Genomic DNA, 27385 nt, shown 5'->3' on the forward strand with positions numbered 1-27385 from the left:
ATGGAAACAATATGGACATAATAGTATTGCCCACTTCCCTATCCCCCTGAACCTTTTTTTTTCTTTTTCTTTCTTTAACTGTAATTAACTATGAAAAGATTGTCAACAACAACACAATAAGATAGATTATAAAAAAAATAAAATAAAATAAAATAAAATTAAAAAAAAAAAAATAAACTTTTTAAAAAAGATTTATTTTGACATACCGTGTGATCCAGCAATAGCACTCCTAGGAATATATCCAGAACAATTGTTTTATGAGAAACCAACATGCACTCCTATGTTCATAGCAGCACAATCAGTAATTGCAAAAACATGGAAGCAACCAAAATGCCCATCAAAAGAGGATTGGATAAGAAAGCTATGGTTCATCTACTCCATGGAATACTACTCAGCTATTAAAAAAAACAAAATGCAGTTCTTTGTGGCCAAATGGGCCAAACTGGAAACCATAATGCTAAGGGAAATGAGCCAATCCCAAAAGGTTAAATACCACATGTTTGCCTTAATTTAAGATGATATGATGTTATGTATAACATGTTATGTTTTGAATGTTATATGTTGTGTATAAACTAAAATTGAAATGTAAGTGAGGTGGTCACAGAAGGTGGCTAGGAACTCGCATTTACTTTTAACATACTGGTTACTCATTACTATGTCAATTAATTCCATAATGATGTAAATTTTTGCTGATGGTATGTTGGAGCTTTCAATTGACTGGGATGATACTCTGCTGGCTCTGTCTTCAGACAAGAAAGGGTATACCTAAGAAGCCGTTGAACTTGACTGGACAATAAGATGCTGGACTCTATGTTTGGTATACGCTTGCAATGGGGGAATCTCAACTGAACTTGAGCTGTGGTTATGCAACAAGGTGGAGGAATCCACCATGGTGGGAGGGTTTGGGGAGGGGTGGGGAGAACCCAAGTACCTATGAAACTGTGTCACATAATACAATGTAATTAATGAATTAAAAATAATAAATAATAAAAAAAAGATTTATTTTGTTTTAATGATAAAGGCAGATCTTAAACAGAGAGGAGAGACAAAGATACTCCATCTGCTGGTTCACTCCCCAAATGGCTGCAATGGCTGGAGCTGAGCCATTCTGAAGCCAGGAGCCAGGAGATTCTGGTCTCCCATATGGGTTCAGGGTCTTAAGGCTTTGGACCATCCTCAACTGCTTTTCCAGGCCATAACCAGGGGGCTGGATGGGAAGTGGAACAGCTGGACAAGGACTATGGGGGAGAATTAGCCAATAGAGCCACCATTCCAGGTCCAATAAAATAAATCTTGGGGGCTCAGCGCAGTAGCCTGTTGGCTCGAGTCCTTGTCTTGCACGCACCAGAATCCCATATGGGCTGGTTCTAATCCTGGTGGGCCTGCTTCCCATTCAGCTTCTTGCTCATGGCCTGGAAAGGCAGTTGAGGATGGCTCAAGGCTCTGGGACTATGCACCTGCGCGGGGTGACCTCCAGCTGTTGCAGCTGCTTGGGGAGTGATTCAATGGATGGGGGATCTTCCTCTCTGTCTCTCCTCCTCTGTATATCTGAGTTTTTAATTAAAAAAAATCTTTAAAAATAAATAAATAATCTTGGAAAGGAAAGAAGTAAAGAAGGAATGAAGGAATGAAAGAAACAATAGCTATACAGAGAGGCAGAGAGAGAAAAAATCTTCCATCTGCTGGTTCACTCCCCCGAATAGCTGTAACAACCCAGGCTTGGCTGAGCTAATAACCGGAACCAGGAGCTTCTTCCAGGTCTCCCATGGAAGTGGCAGGGACCCAAGCACTTGGCCTTTTCCTGTTAGTTTCTCAGAAGTAGACTTGAACCGACATCCAGCTGGGACTCGAACCTACATCCATATGGGACACTGGTGTTGCAGTTGGTGACTTTACATTCTATGCCATGCCAGTCCCTTTGAGTTCTTCTTTCCTGCTCCCTCTCCCCATTTATTTTAAAGGTAGAGAGGCAGAACGATCTTCATTTGGATCACTCCCAAAATGTTTACAATAGCTGGGCCTGGGATAGGCTGAAGTTCGAGGGCTCAATTCAGGCCTCCCTTGTGGACACTAAGGACCCAAGCACTCAAGGTGTCAGCTTGAGACAGGACCCTGCCTCCCAGGGTGTGCCCATCAGCAGCAAGCTGGAATTAGGGGTGGAGATAGAACAGGGTCCCAGGTACTCTGGCATGGGATATGGGCCTCCCAAGCTGTGTCTTATCCCTTGTGCCAAATATCTGGTCCTTCTGATATTTGTGAACTGTGCAAAGGCCTCTCACTGAAGAGCCAAAGTGGGTGGATTTTGTTCCCAAAGAACCTGGAGTGGCGGCATGAGCTGTGGCCAGGCCTGGGATGGCTCTGCAGGGCAGGGACAGCATTTATGTCAAGTATTCTATGCTGGGCATTGTATAAAACACGTGCCACACCCCACTTCCCTGGATGCTGAGGACTGCCACTGAGAAAATACAAACCCAGCTGCAGGGCTGAGATTCTGTCCGGAGGGAACTTTGCAGGAGGAGGCAGAGTCACCCAGCTCTTCCCCGGCCTCCCTCTCCATTGGTCTCCTGGCCCAGGCAAGTTTGTAGTAAATGATTGTGTGCAGCCAACCAAAGTTGAAGTGTGGGGGTCTTGGGATACCCTGAGACAGAGTGTGACACTCAAGGCTGGGAAACCTGCTTTCTGGCAACCCTGACCTTGGGCTCCTCTGGGGTCCCCATCCATGAGAAGCAGGAGGAGAATCGATGATGTGCAAGATCCCTCCCAATTTCCTGTAGGAAGGAAGACATCTGTGAACTAGGGCATATCCACTAATAGACAAAGATCTTGCAAGGCTGGGTCCCTATAAGCATGCTGTGCTGCTGGTAGAACTACAAAGACTGCAGAGATAATTTGACTGGAATAAAGCGGAAACAGGCATCAAGAAAAGCAGTTTAAGAGCTTTGCAAGGCTTAATCCCAACAGAGCAAATCACAAAGACAAAGCATAGCAGAAATAATGGGTGGACAGGATGCTGAGCGGGGATGGATGTGGCTGGGCACCAGCAGGAATTCACCTGTGCTTTTGCCTGCTGCATCTCCATCCTCCTGGACAGGGTCCAGTCCTCTGGAGAGGGGAGAAGACCAGGAGCTCCATGCAGGTCAGGAGGTGGCAGGTCACGCTAGCTTATACCACACAAGCCCTCTCAAATGCCCCCATGCCATTGAGGTTAGGTGCTCTGTGGGGAAGCAACTGACTGACCCCAACCAGCATAGCCAGGCCAGAGGGATGGGCAAGCAGTAGCTGAACCAGACACACAAGCTTGGGAGGGGAGATCTGTGAGATCTCTACAGATCCTGATTCGGAGTTCATGAGAGACCATCTGTCTCTACCACTGGATAGTCCCTGGCCAGACAAGAGGAAGACTCCAGGATGGCAAAGAAGGCCAGACCCAGCTGGGTTTCTAACTGGCAGACACCGCCACTACTGACAACGTCTGTCATTCGGATGCTTTCTCTGAGCTACAGACTGGAGGGCAGATCCCCCTAGGGTTGAGGAAGCTCAGCAAGTGTGTGGGCAGTGCGCCACTGACCTCAGGATCCTGGAATGTGAACAGAAAATGAAAGGCAAAGAAGTGAAGCCAGGCCACTCTCCAAGGAGATTCTGAGGTCAGCCCTGGCACACAGTGGAAGGTGCAGTCAGCATACTGAGCCATTTCAAAGAGCCAGCAACTGTCCCTAATAAGGTACCTACCAGGGGTCAGAATCACCAGTCATGGTTTAAAAACACACCGATGGGGGAGGAGGCAGATCCAGAGACAGTAATTTCATTGCTCTGGGCTGGGGCCCGACACTGGCATTGGTTAAGAATTCCCCAAGTGATTCTAATGCATTTGCTTGCAGGGGTTGAAAGCCATTGGCCTAGATTGTCGTGCTTAGTCTATTTCTGGAAGAGAAGAACGCAGAAAAAGCTTCTAGGAAGGTTTTTCATTTGAATATACCTGTCCCTCTATTAATATCTTGCCTTCAGTTTAAAAAGCTCTATTCCATGGGCTGACACTGTGGCACAGAGGGTTAAGCCACTACCTGCAGTGCTGGCATCCTAGTTGTGCATGGGTTTGAGTCCTAACTGCTCCATTGCCAATGCACCTGGGAATGCTACAGAAGGCCCAGGTGCTTGGGTCCCTGCATCCACATGTGAGATCTAGAAGCTCCTGGTACCTGGCTTTGGCCTGGCATAGTCCCAACTGTTGCGGCCATTTGGGGAGTAAACCAGCAGATGGAAAATCTCTATTTCCTTCCCTCTTTCTGTAATTTTGACTTTCAAATAAATAGATTTTTTTTTTTAATATCAGTTCTGGAGGTAGGTGTTTGCCGGGCAGTGAGGACGTCCGTGGCCCATGTCAGAGCGCCTGGGCTGCAGCCCTGGCTCCACTCCAGACTCCAGCTTCCTGCTAATGTATGCTCTGGGAGGCAGCAGGTGATGGCTCAAGTACCCGGGTCCTTGGTTGGATGGAGTTCCTGGATCCTGGCTTTAGGTTGGTTGGTAGAGATTAAATCAGTGGGTGGGAGCTCTCTCACTGTTGGTTTGTCTGTATATCTCTCTTTTCTTCTGTCTCTCCACATTTCAGATAATAGTAATAATCTTTTTTTTTGAAATCCTGATTCTCATATTTCACCTGTCCATGGCAGATGGAACCCAATGGTCAGTGGAAACATTCTTTGCTGTGCAGCACCTGATATGAGCTTGAGGTAAGTTAAGCAGACATGAATTAGCACAAGGTCTTGCTGAAATGCTGTCCAGAGTTCTCTGCTCCCAAGCTCTCCCCTGCCTCTCCAAAGAGAACTTCCTTTCTTGCATGGAAAGCAGGGTTGTTGGAAAGCAGGGCACCTTCTAGACACACTACTCCTGGGCCTTGGGGAGGGAGGACAGGGCCTGCAGGTTAGAGGCCACGGGGGTGGAGGGAGGGCAGGGCCGGAGGAGGATCAAGTGACTGATCCATGGGGGCTGTGAGCAAGGGCACCAGGCAGAGCTTGCCACAGAATCTGAAAGGGGCAAGGCGTTGGCGGAACGGCTGCAGAGAAACCACTTCAGATGGAGCACAATGGACACCCACATCCTCTCGGCAAAGCCACGCTTTCAGCTGCTTTGTTTTCCCAGTCCTGGCTGCTGCTGTCCAATGGACAAGAAGGCGCTCTCATGTGCGGCTCAGCCTGGCAAGAACAAAAAGCAGCAACTTGACCTCCCGTAATCACCGGGTGAAGCTTGTTCTAGGGTTCGTTTGGCTGTACAAAACCCGCATGTCCTCAAGTGAATCCGTCTGCCTGAGCTGCACTAACTAGGTCAGCGGCAGCCATCAAGGCGCAGCAGGTGTGCCAGCAGGTGTCAATAATTAATCAAATCCTCACACCCCAGGGCGCCCTCTCAGCAGGGCAGCATCTTCTCTCCCTGGGAGACAATAGGGAGAAGAGGGAACATGAAGCTGTTCTGGGTGACGGAAGTGTGTTCTTGAGCGGCTGGGAGGCCTGAGGCAGGGCTGTTGAAGTTAGGGGCACAGGGACCAGCCATGACCTTGCTTAGGGAATTAATATGGCCAAGGCTTTATTTAGGATATTTGAGGGTCTGTGGTCCCCTAAGCTCCCCACAACTAGGGCTAGCCATGGATTGGGTGTGCCTGAGGCAGCCACAGCTGCAAGCCCTGGGAGACCAGATGTTTTAGACAGGCAGCTGTCTCCATGGGTAAGAAACTAGGAGATCAAAAGCCAGCGACCACTCTGAACAAAGAGGCATGTGCCCAGCTCCCACCATCAGCCACCGAGAGCTGAAGGCCCTCGGGGAAGAGCCTTTTGCTCCTGGCTAATGAGGCCTCTGCAGATGAACAGTACAGAGAATAAGTATGAGCCGGCCCTGCTGCCCTTCTGTGAGGCTGGAGGCAGCATGGCAGCCAGAGCTGGACTAAAGGGCTCCCAAGGCAGTGACAGTAACCAGCAAGCTACAGTCCTCGGTGCCTGACCCCATGGCACATATGGGACTGCAGCCTGGAGTGGCATGGTGATGTTGACATTAAATATGTGGGAGGAAAACCTTTGAAGGTACCTACTAAAATTGCCCATTTGTTTAGTCCATTCACCAGCAACTCCTCAGAACCTGTGCATCAATCATGCACATGTGCCAAAAGACACACACGGAAATGCTCAGAACAACGGTCTTGGTAGTAGCTACCAACTGGTACCGACCCGGATGCCTGTGGATGGAAAGGGTGAGTACTGCATGTGGCCTACCACACTGCAGAACACTGGGAAATAATGGAAGTGAATGAACTACACCAACACACAACAATACGAGCAAAGTTTGGGCAAAACAAGCCAATGGAAGGGGATGTATGATTTAATTCTATTTGCAAAGAGTGGAAATAGACCCAATCTATCATCAATACACTAAAAGCCACAGACTTAAACACTTTCAAAGAGGCTATGAATGTGTTAGTCAAGCTTTTTCTTTTTCCAGTTGTAATGTTAGAAGTCAGGAGAGTGGTTATCCGTGGGAATCAGCAACTAGGAGAGGCTTCCAGACACCAGTGATGTTTTCTCTCTCGACTAGAGAGCTGGTTCCAAGGATGTGCTTGGTGCTGACAATTCTACACGCTCACCATTGAAGCTCTTCCCTGTAGTACAAATGCACTTCACCAACTTGGTGGAAAATGGAATTAAGTGATGTGCTTGCCTCGGAGCAAAAACATTTTGAAATCCACATGTAGTTTTTTCATACTCTATATTTTTCATGGCCTTAGGAAGTCCTTATTTATTTGAGAGGCAAAGAGAGAGACAGACTCATACACCGAGAAAGAGAGAGTGAGTGAGTGAAAGAGAATGTGCAAGCCCCCATCCATTGGTTACTCCTCAAACACCTGTAATGGATGGGGTCACATTGAACTAAAGCCAAGAAACCAAAAACTCTGTCCAGGTCCCTCAAGTGGGTGGCAGCAACTCAAGTTACTTGGGCTTCCACCTGCGACCTCCTGATGCCTGCGTTAACAGGAAGCTGGAGTCAGAAGCGGTGCTGAGCATTAAGCCCAGGCATTTGGATCCAGGTGTGGGCATCCTAACCAGCGTTTTCCTGCCAGGCCAAAGGCCCACCCCTCCATGAACTTTTTAAAGTCCTCTCTATGTATGGACTTCAGTTGTTTTGCACTAAAATAAATGTATCTTTATAGTGTATTTTTTCAAGACCTTCCTGAAGTACCCTTGGGTGTTTCACTTCAGTAAAAATGGACAGAACAGTGACAACCACCAACAAAGCATGCCTGGCCCAGGGTGTGGTCATGGTGAGTCCGATGGGCTCACTGCCGCAGAAAGGGCCTGGCTGCTAGCAGAGGACCCTGCCAAGGCACCCTGATTTTGTGAAGTTCTTTTCTTCCCATTGTTAGCAAAGCATCGCCTGTGGGGGCCTGATGAATTCTCAGAGAGAGGAAGGAGGGACTTTCCTGGGGCCTCTCTCTCCTGGGTTCCGCTAGAGTGGGCAGGACCTATAGGGGGGCTGGATGGCTTCTCACAGCCCAGCCTTCCCTGGGTTTGGTCTTGGGTGGGAAGGGGGCATCATTCAGGGCCACCTTCCTGAGGTTAGCTGTGCCCCTGAGGCCAGCCTCAGCCTCATCCAGCAGCACCCTACAAACTCTGGGGCAGTGGACTTGGGGAGCCACTGTCAGGCACAGCAGGTCCACTCTGGAGCATCCAGGGGAATGGGTTCCAGGGCAAGTCCTGAGCATGGCGGTGGGGCTCCCTTGAAAACCCCAGGCAGAGAGAGGGTTTGGGGGAATCTGGGGCTGAGGACCACATTAGAACAAGGGGATAAGGCATGGGCAGCCACGTGTTTTGCAAATCAGACAGCTACCAGGGGCTGCCACCAGGGTAGGAGTCCCTTGAGCTTCACGTGAGAATACTTTCATTGGTGAATCTAACGCACAACAGGGTGGAGGGATCCAATGGATAGATGCACATAACTCAGTCACTCAACAGACATCTAAGGCGGTAACAATTTCCTTCTGATTTGTACATTCCCCGGACATAGTTTTCCGGGTTTTATATTCCCGGAGGCGCAGCAGAGGCTCAGGGGCAGCTGGGCACCTGGTTGACACTACCCACAACCACTCACTCTGCATAGAGAACCCATCACTGTTTTCATGTTGCTCTCAAACATCAACGGGCAAGCTAGGGGACCAAATGAAAGATGTATGTTTCCAATGTTCTGCCATCCAGAGGAGGTGATTTATCATCTCAGTCTTTGGGGATTGTGGGAGCCAGACCCTCAGACCCCCTCCCTTCCCTGCACATGAGAATAAATACCAGTGAGTTATTTTTCTTTTAGGTCTGTCTGATGCGGCACGTAAATACCACAGCAAAATCAGCCTAGGTAGTTAAGTGATGCGGATTCGCAAAGTAGGTTGAAAGTTCCCTTCTCTGCGATCCCAGTAATCTAGGCTGGAAACCTCTCTTCCAGCGACCTTTGTGGCCCCTTGGGATACCCATGCCTGCAGGCCTTTCACATTACCTTGGTGCCATGGTAGAAGTCATCCACGCAGGTAGCGTTCATGAAGGTCTGGTGGAAGTGGGTGCTGGTGTCGATGCCTCCGGGGATCACCAGTTTCCCAGTGGCGTCAATCACCTTGGCACCTCCGGGAATCATGAGCTCCCGGCCCACCTGCTGGATGATGCCATTCTCAATGTAGACATCAGCCTCGTGGGTGCAGTCATCATTCACCACTTTGCCTCCCTTGATGAGAATCCGCACGCTGGCTGAATTGGCAAGCATGTTCCTGTGGAAGGCAAGAGGGTGCCAGTCAAGGTCAAGTGCCTTTCCTACTCACTGCATCCCACTGCTCCTCTCCCAGCCCACACTTCAAGGTCAGGAAGAGCCCATGGGAATATCATTTCCTCCTGAAATGCCACGCATGTCCTCCAGCTGTTTCATACCTCGTAATCCCATTTGATTCCCCCAAATAACTAAGCACTTGAACAGACAAGAAAGCTGAAACTGCCAAGCAATTTGTGACTGAGTCAAACCCACACACTCTGTAGCACTGATGTCTCCACCGTAGCACAGTGTGTCCTGGAGAGAGCAGCAGTTCTCTCTCTTGAGGGAGTGCCCAAGACAGCAGATGCTCTGACCCTCACAGCTGTTAGCTGCACCACATTCTTCAGATGGACCCTGCCTTGTCCATGGTCCTGTGTTGGCCTCTACCTCTTCCACCCAAGCTACCCAGCAGGCTTCACATTAAGCTCATCTGAGGGACTCTGGAAAAGCACCTTGCCTCATTCCCACCCCCAGAGATCCCAATTTCCTTGGTCAGGTTGGGTCCCCATCCTCAATGGTTTTCCAAAGCTAGACAAAGAAGTGGGTGAAGGATTCACAATAATCTTGTCCAGGGCACAGATGAGAAAGACCACTGCCAGGTCATTTTATGAAGCCAGCACAACCCTGACACCAGAGTCAGAGAGAGCCCCAAATGGTACAACTACAGAGAAGCATCCCTCATGGCCCTGGATGCAAACATTCTGAACAAAAACCTTGGCAAACACCTGTCCACAATAGTAGAATGAGCCACTTATGATGGGTTGGGGTGGGCAGTTATTCTGAGGATATAAGGCTTTTTCAGTATTTAAAAATCAATCACTGTGGGCCCTGGTTCTAATTCCGGCGGCCCCACTTCCCATCCAGCTCCCTGCCTGTAGCCTGGGAAAGCAGTTGAGGACGGCCCAAAGCCTTGGGACCCTGCACCCACGTGGGAGACCTGGAGGAGGCTCCTGGTTCCTGGCTTCAGATTAGCGCAGCCCTGGCCATTGCTGCTACTTGGGGAGTGAATCATCAGAATGGAAGATCTTCCTCTCTGTCTCTCCTCCTCTCTGTTTATCTGATTTTCCAATTAGAATATTTTTAAAAATCAATCATTGTAATTCACCATTTTAATAGGTTGAAGAACATAAATTACTCAATTATACTAACTGATGCAGAAAAAAGCATTTTCTAAACTAAAAAAAAATTTTAAAGCATTTTTTTCTGGGAGCTCCAAAGCCCATGGGCTCCTGCCATCCACATGGGAGGCACCGGCTGAGCTCCTGGATCCTGGCTTCAGGCTCCCTGGGTGTTGAAGAGTGAACCAGTAATGAGAACTGTATCTGTGTGTCTTTCAAATGAAAAACAAGAAAAAGAACAACAAAAACCTAACAAGTGTCAGACTTAATGATGAAAGACCAAAGGCTTTGCCCTTGGGACTGGGAATAAGGCAGGTAAGGAAACCCATACCAGCCTAGGGAGTGCCAGCTAGCAATAAAAGGCATCTAACTGAAAAAGAGGTGATAAACCATCCCTATTTGCAGCTGGCATATTGGTCTAAAATCCAAAACCCAAACCAACCTAGAGCCAACTGACCTCAGCAGGCTCTCCAGGTATAAAATCAATACAGAAGAAAAAGATCAATACAGAAACAGCTACTCTTCTAGGTTCTAGCAACAAACACACGAGCTCTCAGAAGGCAGAAATATTTAGGCAGAAATCTAACGAAACAAGTGCAAGTGTACTTTCAAAATTTTGTGGGAAATGGAATTAAAAGGCAGTATACGTGTTTGACAAACTTTTTGAAGGACCACAGAACACAGAAATGCTGATAAAAGAGATCAAATAAGATCAAAGGAAGCGGAGAGACATTGTGATCACAAGGGAACACAGATGCCAACTCCCATCCAAGCCTCAGCAAAACCGCTTGTTAGGAAGAGCTTCTAGGGACTGGCAAGTCTCAGAATAGAGTGTTAGCCTTGTTGGCTCTCTGGAGAAGGTTCTTGGTGTACACATGTGAACACAGTGGAGGGTATCACATGGGGCCAGCTAGCCCAGCTGGGGTCTCTCTTTTTTTTTTTTTATTAATATTTATTTATTTTTATTGGAAAGGCAGATATACAGAGAAGAGGAGAGACAGAGAGAAAGATCTTACATCCACTGGTTCATTCCTCAAGGGGCCAAAAAGGCTGGAACTGAGCTGATCCGAAGCCAGGAGCCAGGAGCTGCTTCTGGGTCTCCCATGCGGGTACAGGGTCCCAAGGCTTTGGCTATCCTCAATTGCTTTCCCAGACCACAAGCAGGTAGCATGGAAGGGAAGTTGAGCAGTCGGTATACAAACTGGTGCCCAAATGGGATCCCAGCACATATAAGGCAAGGACTTTAGCTACTAGGCTACCACGTCGGGCCCTGGGGTCTTTTTCTAACACCACCAACACCATCCTGAGAGGTCCCATTCTCTAACCCTCATTTATCCAAATAATCCCCAAAGGCTCCACTCCCAAATAGCACTCATCTGTGAACTTGAAGATTAGGCTTCCAATACATGACCCTTTGGGGAACTTGCCCAATTTGTAGCAGAAGCCATCCTTGCCAGGAGGTAGAAGACCTAGCATTGTTATTTTTTTTTTTTTAAAGATTTATTCATTTTATTACAGCCAGATATATACAGAGGAGAGACAGAGAGGAAGATCTTCCGTCCGATGATTCACTCCCCAAGTGAGCCGCAACGGGCCGATGCGCGCCGATCCGAAGCCGGGAACCTGGAACCTCTTCCGGGTCTCCCACGCGGGTGCAGTGTCCCAATGCATTGGGCCGTCCTCAACTGCTTTCCCAGGCCACAAGCAGGGAGCTGGATGGGAAGTGGAGCTGCCGGGATTAGAACCGGCGCCCATATGGGATCCCGGGGCTTTCAAGGCGAGGACATTAGCCGCTAGGCCACGCTGCCGGGCCCTACCTAGCATTGTTATTTACGATGCATATTCTTTAGACATCCTGGAATAACCTTCATTCATTAATGAGTGGATCATCCCACGCCTAATTTGGTGTGATGCTTCTAACAGCCCCCCCCCGGGGGGGGGGGTCAGGGAGGTATGATCAAGCCAGAAGAAGAAACACACAAACAGGAGTGCCCGTGGGCAAAGGCCTGTGCAGGTCAAGCAGCCACGGCCATAGCCATGTGCAGGTCAAACGGCCATGGTCATAGCCAGCAGATTAGAACCACCTCCCAGGGGTACCCTTTGGTTGCATCAGCAACTATCTTGGTCCTTAGGTATCTGAACATATTGAGAAATACCATTACAAACAGCCAGGAGAGGGAGGGACTCCTGCCCATTGCAGTGTGTCCCTGGTGTCCTCTAAGGTCCTCCTTTCTCTGCGGCAAACCACTCAATTCTTCAGGACCCCTTGGCCATTCCCTCTCCTGAGCAGTCTTTCCTGCCTATCAGGGTCTTCCTAGGACCACCTGCTTGCATGGCACTGCACCCTCTCTCAGCCAAGGACCTAAAGTCTTTGGCAGCGAGCAGTGGGCTCTTCCAAGTTTGTTCTCTGGGGTATTTGGCAGCTCCAGGTCCAGGATGATGCTGGCCTTTGCTCGCATAGCATTTGGCTGTGAATAGAGTGAACGAGGCAACAGGTACTGTTTGACATTCATCATCTCATTTTTTAAAATATTTTAAAATTTTTATTGGAAAGGCAGATTTACAGAGAGGAGGAAAGACAGAAAGATCTTCCCTCCACTGGTTCACTCCCCAAGTGGCTGCAATGGCCAGAACGGAGTCGATCCAAAGCCAAGAGCCAGGAGCTTCTTCCAAGTCTCCCACGAGGGAGCATCCCCAAGGCTTTGGGCCGTCCTCAACTGCTTTCCCAGGCCACAAACAGAGAGCTGGATGGGAAGTGGAGCAGTTGAGATACGAACTGGTGCCCGCATGGGATCCTGGGCGTGCAAGGCGAGAATTTTAGCCACTAGGCTACTGCACCAGGCCCCCGTCTCATTTTTCTTGCCACCAGGAAGGCTGTGACCCAGGGGAGCAGGTGGAGCCCTGCCGACATCTGACACACAAGTGGCTTAATTATTTCAAGTGGGCCAGGCTGGAGCGCATGGAAGTCTACTGCGCTTGTTTTGTTAGAACAGGCTGGTCTCTGGGGGCTTGCTGTCAGCAGAGTGTGTCAGGGAAACAAGACAGGTGGCTTGGGGATGACAACTGTGCCTGTGAACACCTGCACCCACCCAGCAAGGTAGCCCTGTGATCTCTGGGGAGGAGACATTGCTTGCTCCCTCATGTGGAAGGCAGAGGCTGTGCGGAAGGTGGCAACAAAGCTGCTGCCAAAGCTGGGATGAAGCAACTTTTGTCCCCAAAGTCCGAAAGCCATAGCTTTCATTTCAGATGCGAAGGTCAGGACAGGGGCTTGGTTCTCAGGCGATGGACACACTATAGCCGGAATGACTGAGGGATGCAATCTCTGTCTCTCGCTCTCCCTCGTTCTCTCCTGTCTCATTACAAAGTCCGCAGCCCAGGGTCTACACTAGAGGAGGGAAATGGAGGTGGGGGTTGGCGTTGCCGTGAGCAGACGCACGTCCAATTCACCGTGCGGATGTGTCATGCTCGCCTTGGAAAGCAGCTTGAAGAGCAGAGCCCGAGGGGCTGGATCTGTAGCAGTGCTGCCTAGTCATTCACCACTGTGGTAAACTACAGTCCAGGCTTGCTGCCACGCTCGCTTGCACAGTGTTGGCACGGGGAGCACTGGGGTGGGATCTATGTGACGCTGCCTCCCAGGGCAAGGGTGCAACCTTCAGGAGAGGCACAAAGACTGCTCAGTAGCTCAGTAACACCCATCCTGTGCCTGCCACTTGATTCGTCTTTAATCCATGCAGCAACTCTGCCGGGGTGTGGTGGAGGCCAGGGCGGAAGTGTCACCCGTTTTAAGAGGAAGATTCTAGCGGCTCATTTGGTGTCACACAGCCCTGGGGAAAGGGCTGTCCGACCCAAAGGAACGATTATATAGTTATAGACAGGTAACGTTACTTTTTGATGGTTTCCTATATTTTTCAAATTTCATACAACAAACTTCTATCACCTTTGATAATCTAAAAGTTTATATTAAAGAGCTTTTTTTTTCAAGTTAAAATGAAGCCAGGGGGATCCAATGGAGCTCTCATTCAGGTCCCTCCCCTTCAATTCTCACATTTCCTCGCCTCCCCTGGGTTGCCACCACCACTCAACCTGTGGTGTCTGCTTCCAGACTAACCCAGCAGTGCCAAGGAGGAGTTTTGGAACCTCTGTCTAAGACAAACACAGAGGCCTGGGCTAGCCCTGGAGTCTCAGGCTGGGCTGCACTCCTCGGAGCACTGTGGAAGGAGCTTGTCCTCCATAAGAACTCAGGGTTCCCTAATGTATGTTAACGGGCGAAGGATGGACCCTTCCTGCACTCAGGACCTCAGGCTAACCTCATCAACCCCACAGTTTGAGTCCATCGTCTGAGACCCTGGGAGGTGGTGGAGGCTTCTAGAAGAGCCACAAGAGCTTCCTTCAGGTCAGGGAGCCCGTTTATAATGGAGACTGGGAGTCACTGGCCTCTGGAGTTGACTGGACCCAGCCTGCGTCCAGATGCTGAAGCCCTGGCTCAGAGGCAGCTGTGTGGGCAGAAGAAGAGGCAGGGTCCTGCTGTGATAGGATTAGTATCCTCCTGGAAACACCTTTTTAAAAGGAACACACACAAAATCTTTCATAGCTTCAGCTTTTTCCGATGGCAAGCGCCAGAGATGGTTATGAAGATGACAAGGGTCCTGTTCCTCAGAAACGCTGCCCAGGGAAGGAAAGGCCAAAGTTCTGTGCCTTGCTAAATGACAAGGGGCAAAGGGGCCACTTGTGGCTTGCAGAGGAGCATCAACACCCTCCCTTCACCTCTTTCCATCTGCCAGTGGTGCAGCCCTGATCCCTTCCAGTGCAACTGTTGACATTCATTATGTTTCTCACCTCCCCCAGTAACCTCATTAGCACCTCTCCCCCTGCTAGTTTTTTGCTAAAGCAATTCCTGGCAGCCGTGTGTGTGTGTGTGTGTGTGTGTGTGTGTGTGTGTGTGTGTGTTGGGGAAAGACTGCTGAACACTGTGGAGGGCAGGGCCTAGGGACTATGAAGCACAAAGAGTGACTCTAGCTGTGGCCCTCTGCCTGTTGAGGATGAGACAGCGTGTCCAGGAGTCAGAAAGAAACAGGAGTTCCACAGGAAGTCACGGTCAATTTTATCCAAAAGCAGTTGTGTGGACTTGGGTATAGGGTGCATTGGCCTCCTGTGTGCTGTGAACTGCATGTCTGTGTCCTTCCTCACCCCTTTTCCTGTGCTGAAGCCCATTCCCCGAGCCCTCACCAGCACCTGGGTCCTGGGCTTTTGCGAGGAGGAGTCCGTTTCTGTGTCGAGGTGACCCAGTCTGCGGCATTTCTGTTAGAGCAGCCCGGACTGGATGCAGGCGTCACATTGTCAGAAACAAACATTGTAATCACCATAAAGCAACAACTGGGCTTGAATGCCACCTCCTGGAAAGACTTCTGGCTATGTCACACATGCCCATATGTCTCACCAAAAACCCCTCAGCCAGCTAGCTCATCTATGCACACCAAAGAACTCAGAACACGTCTGTCCTCTCTGGCAGAAATGGAGACAGGGCCAGATAACTGGATGCTTTGTGGGGGTGAATAAATGGGAAGGAAGGTATTCCTGAGCTGTAGGAACTTGTCAGGATCACACCAGCTTTCCTGCCAGTCCCTGGACCTTCTCAACAGTGACCTTGGATGGCAGGAAGCCAGCAATAGCTGGTATTATTCTGAAATTATTAATCATGAATTTCAGAGTCATGAGGGGGCAATGAGGCCTTCCGTGGCGAGGTGGCAGATACCCTCCATGCAGCAATTATGCACGGTGTGCATGCCTGGTTTCTGTGGTGTGGATTGCTTATGTTCCTGAACCCATCATGGGTCAGAGCGAAGGTGAAGTGCAGGCTGGGAACAGGGACTTACAGGAGAGCAAAACGCTGGAACCAGGGGGTGGGTATTTTCATGAGGAAGTTCCTTCCTGTAGCAAATAATACCAATTAGCGCTAACGACTGTCTGGTTGCAAAATACAACAAACCACCCCACCCCCACTTTTGTTTTCACTGTTGTTGAGCAGTTCCAAATCTGGAAGCTGGTCACCGCTGCTGGTTCATGAGACGCACATGCCCCGCACTCCGAGAAACCCTGGTCTTTGTATTGCCGAGGAAATGCCTGCCCCAATGCCATGTTTTGGAATTGCCCGCTCCCGTCATCACCTTTCCCAGAGCCCTGTGCCAGCAGGGAGGTGTGAGACAAGAGGAGCTGTGCAGTCTGGTCCCCTGCCAGGAGCTCAGCTGGAGGACCCGGCGCCCGCTGAGGAAGGATGCTACGCCTGCACCTGTAACCCTGCAAACTGCCCATCCCCACCCCGCCCCAGGGGTGGGAAGGGAGGATTTCTCACATAAAGACCTTCAACATGATGCGAAGGGTGTCAGTGGAAGACACTCCTCTCAGTGGGCATGGATTGAGGCCTTACATTCCCTCTTTTCATAGAATCTACAGAAAATTGTATGCAGAACCTGCCACTGTGCTAGCAAAAACATCCTCCCAGCCCCCTCACCCTGCCAAGTGCTCTGGGACATGAAGGCTCTGTGGCACTGAAGAGAAACCTAGCAGCCATCAGGGGTAGCAACTAGAGGGTGAGGGTAGCAGAGGACAGAGGCTGGCTGACTCGGTTTTCTCCTGGCTCCCAAGCAGACAACTTTTGTCAAAGATCAAAGGCATACGTGGCAGGTACTGGGTAAGGAAAAGGAAGACCAGCGGCTGTTTTTCTTCTGATCAGCGTAAAGGAAGGAGGAACCGTGGGGTGACATTCAGCTGCCTCTTCCCCACAAAGCCATCCCTAAAAGGGGCGGGGGAGGGGCGCGCTGGCCCTTACAGCACCCTGGGGTCATTCAGGAATGGGATTCTTTTTGAGTTGGACCATGACAACAAATCAAAGGCTCGACAGAACACAAAGCCAAAAGGGATGACTGAAGTGAGTGGGAAATGAGAAGGGTTGAAGCTAATATTACATTTTTTAAAAAAGGAAATTCTTTTCTAAATAGTAAATTCTTAATGTTTAATGCACCTTAAGGCAAGAGAAAACTTATGGTGGCTCTGCTCAATTGCCCAGTGGATCTAAGACAACATTTGTGGCTTGCATGTCAGATATGCGGGATGACGCCAGGGCGAGGTCATTACCATGCAAGCCCTCGAGATCTGCTCCCATCCTCCATCCCACCTGCTCCCTTTCAGATGTAATCACTTCCCTGGTGCCTTTCTAGACCTGATGATGAATAATTGAGTGATCAGAAAGACAACAGACCAGAGCTGTGCCCACCATGACCGCCCTTTCTGATGCTTTGTAAGCAAACCACTCTGAGCCTGTTTTTCAAAGTACACAGAAGCTGCAAACCCCTTCTATGCCAATGCTGGGTGGGGAGTGGAGGGAGCGCGCTGGGGTGGTGGTGGTGTTTGACATCACTCTGGGCTGTCTACAACCAATCCAGAAACCTGGATTCCAGAGCCCAAAGTGGAGGGCCTGATCTGGGATTTACATGCAAAAGATCTTGAAGGACTCTGGGGAGAGGTACTGTGAAAAGTTAAAGGTCAGGTCCTTAAGGACCTCCGAGGATGGGTGGAGGTGGGGTGTTGAACAGAAGAGACTTAAATCCCAGGGCTCATCTGAGCCAGCCCTACCCAGCGTGGCTGCTGTGCTTACTGGGCAAGGGCCCTTGGCATGCATTGCAGAGGGCAAAGGCGAAATTCCAGAGGATCAGCTGGAAGAGGGTGGTGAGAAAGCAAGTTGCAGACCACTTGTTCCGCGGATTAGCTCTAAGGCCTAGGAGAGAGATGAGGCGTTCCCAGAAGTTGGATCGTTGTGCATGTGGCTGTGAGCACAGCGGGGACATGTTAGGCCTCCAGTGTGCTGGTGTACATGCGTACATGCATACATGCGTACATGCATACATGTGTGTGCACCGCAGCCCTCATGGTGCATAGTGGTGACTATGAGCATTTGCACAAAGACCTGGCTATTTGTCAAGTGCTCACGGAAGTCCAGTGGCTGCACTTGACCTGCTGGGTACAGCAAACACATGCATGAGGAAGTCAGTGAGCACAGCCTCCTGAAGCAAGGTAGAGGTGTGCACGGGGGTGGTGGGGGGAAGGGGGAGTGGACACAAGCATGGGCTGGCTCCCGACCAAGGCCTTGATCTGGGAACACCATGCTGTGCTGTGCTTCCCATGCCCTGGCCAGCTGTCTCCAGGCTGCAGGAATAATCCCATCGGCTCCCCTGGAGGGCGTGGAAGGACAGCAGCTGGGCCTAGAGGGCTGCCAGTGGCCGGAGGGTGGTGGCTGTTTTCTAGGACATCAGCCACAGTGTGGAAGAGAGCCAGAGCCACACTGCCAGGAAAGGTAGGGGGCAAAGGACTCCTCTCTGGTCCAGACTTCGGATGTGAACTGGAGAAAGTGCCAAGGAGGAGGAAGGGGCACCTTTTCTCAGCTATTAAAGCAGCATAAGGAGCTGGTGCTACAGTATATAAGGTTAAGCCACCATCTGCTGTGCTGGCATCCTACATGGGGGCACCAAGCTCCCCAAGCTCCATTTCCAATCTAACTCCCTGCCAATGCACCTGGGAAAGCAGCAAAGGATGGCTCAAGTGCTTGGGCCCCTGTACCCATGTGGGAGACTTGGAAGAAGCTTCTGGCTCCTAATTTTGTACTGTCACATCTCTGACTGTTGTGGCCATTTGTGGGGAGTGAACACTCTCTCCCCCCTACCCCACCCCCATCCTATATATATATATATATATATATACACACACACACACACATATATTTCAACATATATAGATTTTTTTAAAAATCAGCACAGACCTGAGCTGCCTGACAAGTCTGAAACCAAATTGAGAATGTAGAACTGCTATTTTTTCTCTTCTAAACTAGAAATAACTATGAACTGACTAGAGCCATATACAATACCTTGCAAGTAATAACAGAGGAAAAGAGCAGACACAAAAGAGTAAATAAGGGTGGATCACATTTATATAATGATCAGAAACAGACAAAGGTGCTATCTAGGCAGACAGTGGTCAAACCACCAGGAAACACCGAAGCAGTGGTGATTGGAAGAGTTGGGACATGGCTCTCCCTGGCGGGCGGGGAGGACTGTGTTCAGGGAACATGCAGGCTTGGGCCAGAGCTCTGCCTGTGCCCAAGAATCATGCAGGCACCTGCTTGAGATTCTTTAGACTGCACATATCCCTTCTGCAGTTCTGCAGAACATTTTAAAATAAAAGCGAACTTGGAGTGACAGCATGCCAGTATACAAAATGTCAATTACAGCTACAGCCACGCGCACATACACATGATCAGGAGAAGAGATCACAGATGTTTCCCCCACTCCCATTGTTTTCCAAATGTTCTATATGCTGTTGCATTGCTTTCACACAGAAAAAAATGAATATTGTTCTTAAGGCCATGCTGACACCTTTGACGTCTCTGGGAACAGTTGAGTTCTTTTCAGGGAGCCTGCCTTCACCATGCTTCCTCCTGGAGTTTTCCTGGAATTGCTGGGCTTAAGAACAAACCAGCACCCTTGAGTTGGACTCTTGCAATGAAATAGGTCTTGCAAGAGCACATATCATCCCTTTCTCTGAGCTATAGGATTCCTTCAAAGAAGCACCAAATATATAGATTTTTAAAGCTTTATGAGCCCGGCAAAAGTTGGAGATCAGAGGACCCATCTGGGTCGCCCACATGGGTGTCAGCTGCCCAAGTACCTAGACTATCGGTAACACCTGCCAGGATGCCTGTGAACTTAGCCAAGACTTGACCCAGGTGCACTCCTAAATTGGTACATGAACATCCCAAGGGCGGTTTGACTGCCATACCAAGCGCATACCCCAGGTACCAAACATTCCATCCAGTGCTTCCCACACCTTTTCTGCTCTCTCCCCCATAGCTGCTTTCACCTGCTACTGACTGGAAGCCACTCACGAGCCAGCCCCATCAAGGGCATCCCTGCTCCACCAGACTCACCTTCCTCACTGGGAGCAGACTGACATGTTCGCCCCTGACCTGGCTTGTGTGTCAATGCCTCAGTGGAGAAGTCAGCCTCATTGGTGCCTGTGCAAGGGGATTTCACCAGGAATGGATTCTGGCCTCCATGGGAGGGAGCGGGCAGCCAGGTGGCCCAGCCCCCTAGACTGGGTCATCTCCCTGAGGTGTGCTGATGCATGTGGGGAGCACTGTGCCCACAAGGAGTGCTCCCAGGAGTGACAGGTCATGTGGGCACTCAGGTGGGTTCAGGGAAGGCTGAGGGTGGGGTGAGAGGCGGGGAGGATAAGGCTGTTGCACAGCAACAGCAGCTACTTGCTGGTCAGGGTCCTATATTTGAGCAGCTGGGCCCTTGCCATTCACATGGGAGACCTGGCTGGAGTTCTAACCTCCTGACTTCAGCCTGGCCAACAGTCCTGGGCTGTTGCCAACCCTGGGGGAGTGAACCAGCAGATGGATAGAGTTTCCTCTCGCTTCTCCTCTCCTTCGCTGTCACTTTCAAATAAGTAAACACATTTAAAAATATTATTTATTTGAAAGGCAGATTTACAGCAAGAGAAGAGAGGAGGCAGAGAGGGAGAGAAAGAGAGAAAGAGAAAAAGATCTTTGATCTGCTGGTTCACTCCTCCAAATGGCTACAACAACTGGAGATAGATCTGTCTGAAGCCAGAAGCTTTCTCTAGGTTTCCCATGCGGGTTCAGGGGTTCAAGCACTTGGGCTAGCTTCTGCTGCTTTCTCAGGCCATTAGCAGGGAGCCAGATCAGAATGGAGCAGCCAGGGTACAACCTGCAGATGGTCACTGGCTACACTACACTACATTACAGCCCTGGAAATAAACTTTTTAACAAAGAAGGAAGAATGTCCTGGGGTGACAAAGAGCAGTTTCCCTCACCCAGTGGCACTGGAGTTGGAGTAAAACAAATGGCAGTGGGTGGGATGTAAAGGATGTGGAGGAGCCCTGACCTTGGCTTTGTTGCTCTGGCCCTGTGGCTGGACACACCCTCTCTGAGGACAGGCACCTGCCCAGCTGCTCCTGCCCAGCTGCCAGCCAGCACCTGCCCCATTCCACATGCCCAAGTTCACATCTCCTACAGCAGCACCTGATCAAAGAGCTGGCTGGAACTCCCACCTCCTAGACTGAAGCTTCCTGGGGGCTTGGCATGCAGGGGCACCTGTCAGAGCTGGTCAAAGGCAGGCACATGTGGGGCATCTGGGAGCACCAGTGCGCAGGTGCAGAGGCCCTACCTACGCCTGTGCAGCCTGTGGGTGTTTGAGGCAAAGCTTGAGGCAGAGGAACAAAGCAGGTATCTCCAGGGTGGAAAAAAAGAAGAGGCAAGAGCAAGCAAGGCTGGACTGGGGATGGCAGGCAGGAGCTGGACCATGGGTGAGGGACTGCAACTCTGGTGTCTTCCCTGGGCCAGGCTGATAGAGGCAGGATGGTAGAGCCAAGCACCAGGAGGCAGGGACCAGTTAGGCAATGCCCTTGGAAAAGAGGGTGAGGGAGGCAGAGGAGGAGAAACAGGGGGTGATAGGCGACAGCATGGGTGAGCAGGGTACAGCACAGAGCAGTGTGGACCGACAGACATAAAAGCCAGCATTAGCATTGCTTTCTAGGACTGCTTCAGATTGACTGGGAGATGGGTTAGGGAGGCCAGAGAACTGGCCCCCTGGCTGTACACTGGGCCTGGGGGATTCTGCGCAAGCCATTTTATGGACATCACTCCTCACGAGTCATAGTCATATGCAGATTCCCCCTGACAGGGACAGCATGGTCACACAGCTTTGGGGACCAGTAGAAAGGTAGGTGTGATTCCAAGACCAGATTCACACAGGGATCCAAAGTCTGGGCTGTGCTCATGGGCTGGTGTTTGGATTTTCGCGTGTGTCAACTGTTTAGGGGGAATCTCTACCAAACACAGCATCAAGCATTGACAGGCCTACCCATTCCATCTGCTTCTCATATGTCCGCTTTCTCCAAACCCACAGCCCTGCTGTCCACCTGGGCTACACCATCACTACTACAGATGTCCAAGATCAGTCTTCTGGCTTCCACGCTGTGGGTGCAAAACAGAGAAAGATGTCTTTATGACCTTGACTTGGGTTTGGCTTATCTTAGCATAATCCATAGCCAGAAGCCAGAAACTGTAAGACTGTCTTGGATGCAATTTGATAACAGTGAAAGCCTATAGCAAGATGCACCATGCAGTTTAAGACACCATGCAATTTAAGACAAATGGAAAATGGTCATGACGGATTTGTGGGATCTAACCAAGGATGAGTGTTGATGAGAGCCTATAAATCTTAAGAATACTATAAAGGAAAAAAGTGGGAAAGACATGAACAGGCAGCCCCATCGGTGACCACACGAAAAATATTCATTATGCTCATGGAAATGCAAATGAAAAGGATGTGCTAAGCCTTCCTCCTTTCCTAGAGGTATAAGGAAAAAGAGCGAGTCTAGAACGAGTGTAAAAAGCACACACAGCCTCCATACACTGCTAGTAGGAGCTCAGCTTGCTTCCACCTGACCAGAAGGAAATCGGAAGCCCTGCACAAAGGCTTACAATGTGTGCTTCGTGTCTAAGAATTGGACTGTTGTCCAACGACGCAGTGCACTGTTGTTCCTCACAGCAAACATTTGGAGAACCTCACGGTCTGTCAGTGGGAGGACTGTTTGGGTAAATAATGGCACATTCACCCAGTGACAGGCTGCACAGCCACTGAAAAGGATTGGGCAGCTGTCCGGGGGTTGACATGGGATGCCATCCAGGACCCAGCGCTAGGAGCAGAGAGTAGGTTATGGATGAGAAGCGTGTGTGTGTGTGTGTTTGCATACATGTGCATGTGAACTCTCATTTATACAGGAACACTCTGCATAAAACACCAGGTAGGCTGTTTACCAACCTATTTCCTGTGGTTGTCCCATGCACAAGGAACTGTGGTGGGACTCGGTCTTTCTGGACTGTTGATTTTGTTTAAAGATGTATTTGAAAGGCAGGGCAAGAGAGAGAGGGAGGGGGAGCTATCTCCCACCCACTGGTTCACTTCCCAAATGACTGCAACAGTCAGATCTGGGCCAGGCTAAAACCAGCAGCCAAACCCACGGCCCTCCATTCAGGTCTCCCACGTGGTCCCTAAACACTTGGGCCATCTTCTGCTGCTTTCCAATGTACATTAACAGCTGGATCAGAAGCAGAGCAGCTGGGACTTGAATCAGTGTTGCAGTATGGGATTTCAGCATCATAAGTAGCAGTTGAACTCACAGCACCAAAACCTCAGCTCCTGTGCCAGTGATGTTAAAGCTATTGTTTTATATAACCAACAGTCATGGAAACATCAACTGCTCTGGCAGGAAGGCAGCAGCCCCCGAAGTCGTGCTGAGGATGGCTGTGCTGGGGGTTAGGTCAAGCCCCTGACCAGTAAACACCTCTGCAACATTTACTAAAGGACCAGCCATCTATGCATTTAATGGCTCCTCTACTTGGCTGTATTGCTGGCCTTTCTAACTCAACACATCTGAAACCAAGCTCATCACTCCGTCTGTATCTGGCTCCTCCTGCTGTGTCCCCCACCTCAGCCAGGGGGACCTCAGCCCCCACACTACCCCAGAACCAAGCTGATAGTGAGGGCATCATCTCCAGTGAAGAGGGCAAATGACAAGGACCCCTTGCAAGTGAACCCTCCCTCTATTCCCAGAATAAGGCAGCATCTTCTCCCATGGCTAATGAATAGGAGACCCACACCTTGGACCATCCGCCTCCCAGGCTCCCAGCTTCCTTGCAAGCCTGGGTGGAGAACAGCAGCTTGGGGTCCAAAAGGCTTTTTCCCCTAGTGGCTGCATCTAAGAAAGTGCAGACATGGGTCCTTCAGTCAAACAGAAAGAGGTAATGAGCCTTCACTTCCAGACTGATGCTGGATAGTGAAGCACCTGCTGGGCACCTCCCAACAACAGAGATGAATACTCCATCTCCTGATGCGAGCAAATGGGAGCAGCATCAATGCTTGTCTGCACTTCTAATTCATTCTGAATGCCAGCATTTCCTCTTTTCTCCCTTACCTACTCCTGCTAGAAGGCAGTTGGAATTCAAACCGATGGCAGATACTCAAATTAGTTTATCAACATGTTCAACATCTCCCTTCAATCTCCCAGAAGAGCTGGGCAGATTCCCTTGGTTTTTGGGCCCTGGCAGCCTCCTTCCCTTTCAGAGTGCTGAGGTTTGAGTTCCAGCTCCACTTCCACCTGCAGCTGCCTGCTATTGCCAACCCTGGGAAGCAGCAGGTGAAGTAGGCAGCACGTGGGGATGGCCAGCTTAGACTAATGCAAGCATTTGGGAGTGAATCAGTGAATAAAAGTGTCCCCTCTCTGTGCGTTGGTCTATCTTTGCCTACTAAACAAATAAAAATTTACAAGCAGAGATTTGAAGAGATACTTCACAAAGAAGATAAAATAGCAAAGATGCTCACCAAAATGATGGTTAGCATCAGTATCACTGATTATCAGAGAAATGCAAATTAAAGCCCTAATGGAAAATGTCAGACAAGAGGGTACTCCAAAGGTGCATGAAAATTCATATTATGAAAAAAAGAAGTGCATGGATTTCTCAAAATTTTTTAAATAAATAAACTTATCTTCACTGTACTTTGCCATGAACTTATTTACTTGTCCATCACAATGATTTTTTGTGTGTGCTGCCCAGGGGAGGGGAGGAAGACACACTTTGGGAGTGTGCCTGGGAGGGGACTAGGAGGTAATTAGCATGTGAAATCAGTAGATCTAGAAAAGAAAATCTGCCTTCACCGATGTAGGCGGCAACATCCAATCCAGTGGGGAGCCTGAACAGAACATTCATCGTGAAACGCTGTTCCTCTTTTGATTTTTCTTCCTACCGTTTAAATACGCGGAGAAAAAAACATCTAAAGCTTACGGGTTGTATAAAAACAGGCAACCCAAGCAATCATTTGCATCCCTTGGCCTTTCTTGCTCTTGTCATCCCTGCCATTTGGGGCTAGTTGTGTCTTTGTTGCATGAGTCCTGTTCTGTGCTTGGGACTGAATGAGGCTGGCAGGTAGCACATCCCAGTGGTGATGAGCTGTCATTTGTGCCTGCGGGGGGGTGGGGAATCACCCTGAGGTGACAAGCCATCGATGTGTAGGTGGCAGATCACTCTTGCTGGTCTGGGGGTGGTGGAGGAAGGAGGAGAGCTGGGGGAACTGGCTAGAAGGAGCCCATGGGAAACACTCTGGGATGACAGAACTATTCCATATCCTGATTATGGCAGTGATGAGCTCAAACATGCACAGATCACAGTGGTTGGAAAGAGACATGAAAATGGTTATTTATTATATGTAAATTATACCTCCACAAGCTGCTTCACAAGGAATGAATCACTGAAGGCAAACACAAGAGAACAGGGAAAAATGGAATCTACAGGGAGACACCCTAGGTGACATTAGATAAAAGAAACTCTGTATCCCCCTCCCCCCCCCCCGGCAATGACAAAAAAGGATTATGGTTAGAGCCAACAAGGCTGCTCTGTGAGTCCACAGGGCTTCTAGAAGGAACGGACAGATCCATCTCTAAAGAAAGCAGGCACCTATTTGCCTGCATTGTGTGCAGAGATGGAGAACTATTTTCTCAATGCCCACTTCTAGTACAGACAAAGATCAACAGAAGCTGGAGAAATGCCATTCTACTTCAACTTCATAGCCCCATTTTTGTACAGTTAAAGGGATGAAGTCCAATTTAAAATTTACATCTGGTACTCTAACCCACACAGCAGAGAGAATACACAATGGGTCCCCTATGCCCTTTAACAGGTGTAGGTGATAAAGGTCATGGCCTGCTCTAGGTGAACCACTCCAACCTCAGCCATCACCTAAGCCACATTCGTGCTCCCTCCCCTCCTCTGCCTCAGCCAGAAGTGAGCAACACGTGGGCAGGACATGTGCCTGCGCTTCTGTGACACTGATTCCAGAGTGAGGAGGCAGTTCCCTCTCTACTTCTCAAGTTTTGATGACATCAAGGCAAACCTCTCAGCTGATAAGTGTCTCCTAATGCCTGTCACTTGCTAATCTCCTTTGCAACAAAGGTGAGGGCAAGGTCAGCTTCCTGATGGGAATTCAACAGTGTGATGGGCATTCAAGCAAATAGGGCCCAGTGCAGTAGCCAAGTGGCTAAATCCTTGCTTTGCATGCACCGGGATTCTATATGGGTACCAGAGTTTGTGTCTCAGATGCTCCACTTCCCATCTAGCTCCCTGCTTGCGATCTGGGAAAGCAGTTGAGGATGGCCCAGGGCGTTAGGACCCTGCATCCACGAGGGAGACCTGGAAGAAGCTCCTGGCTCCTGGTTTAGGATTGGCTCAGCTCTGGTCACTGTAACCACTTGGAGAATAAACCAGCAGAACAAACATCTTTCTCAGTCTCTCTCTCTAAGTCTGCCTTTCCAATAAATACACACACACACAAAATAAATCTTTAAAAATTTTAAAGCAAACAAAACAAAAAAAGGTAAACCTATTTCAAGACAAATATTAAACCAGAGGATGTGTGTTGGCTTTTCGTAAGTGTGGCTAAATAGCTAACTAGATACACAAGGTAAAAGAAGATTGATTTCTTTTTTTTTAAGATTTATTTATTTTTATTGGAAAGGTGGATACACAGAGAGGAGGAGAGACAGAGAGGAAGATATTCCGTCCGATTATTCACTTCCTAAGTGACCGCAATGGCTGGAGCTGAGCCAATCCGAAGCCAGGAACCAGGAACTTCCTTCGGGTCTCCCACGTGGGTGCAGGGTCCCAAGGTCTTAGGCCATCCTTGACTGCTTTCCCAGGCCATAAGCAGAGAGCTGGATGGGAAATGGGGCTGCTGGGATTAGAACCGGCAACTATATGGGATCCCAGCGTGTGCAAGGCGAGGTCTTTAACCACTATTGTGCTGGGTCCAAGAAGACTGATTTTTATTTAGTTTGGGAGGCTCATGGTGCAAGATCAGGTGGCCTGGTGGGTGTGGTATCTGTTGAAGGTGGTGGATAATAGAACACCTGCCAAGACTACACAGTGATGCAGGGAGCCTACGGATGGATGCCATAAAGCCACCAGGGTTCTGCCATGGAGGCTTTACCCCAGCAACCCAAGACAATCTAATCCAAAGACCCCACCTTCAGATACATCTAGATTAGGGTTCTACCTTTATTCTATTGGTCACTGACATAAAATTTGGGGGACCAGGCCTTTCACACAGAGGCATCTGAGTAACAGCCAGTCTAACACTGCTACTGCAACACTCTGGTTTTCTGAGAAAGACAAGGCAGGCCACATCAGGGACACATGTCAGGAGCTAGCGTTCTAGACCAGGATATCCCAAGTCCCTCTGGAGAGGGCCACAGCAAAGCTCCAAAGCGTGGAGGAGCCTCATCTGGTCCCGTCAATCTTTCCACTCCTGGGTAAA

At 49.6% G+C, this 27385-nt stretch overlaps 1 protein-coding gene across 1 annotated transcript in view; it reads right to left on the bottom strand.

Moving 5' to 3' along the window:
• The window catches only part of DPYSL5 (dihydropyrimidinase like 5), a 76522-nt gene that overhangs the window by 32783 nt on the left and 16354 nt on the right, over window positions 1-27385 (bottom strand). Inside the window, exon 2 of the mRNA XM_004582662.2 lies at window positions 8524-8788. Within this exon, the coding sequence (XP_004582719.1) occupies window positions 8524-8784 (261 nt within the window). The 5' untranslated portion in view covers window positions 8785-8788. The remainder of the gene's footprint in view (window positions 1-8523; window positions 8789-27385) is intronic.

Source organism: Ochotona princeps, chromosome 8 (assembly GCF_030435755.1).
Source record: "Ochotona princeps isolate mOchPri1 chromosome 8, mOchPri1.hap1, whole genome shotgun sequence".
NCBI classification, from domain to species: domain Eukaryota; kingdom Metazoa; phylum Chordata; class Mammalia; order Lagomorpha; family Ochotonidae; genus Ochotona; species Ochotona princeps.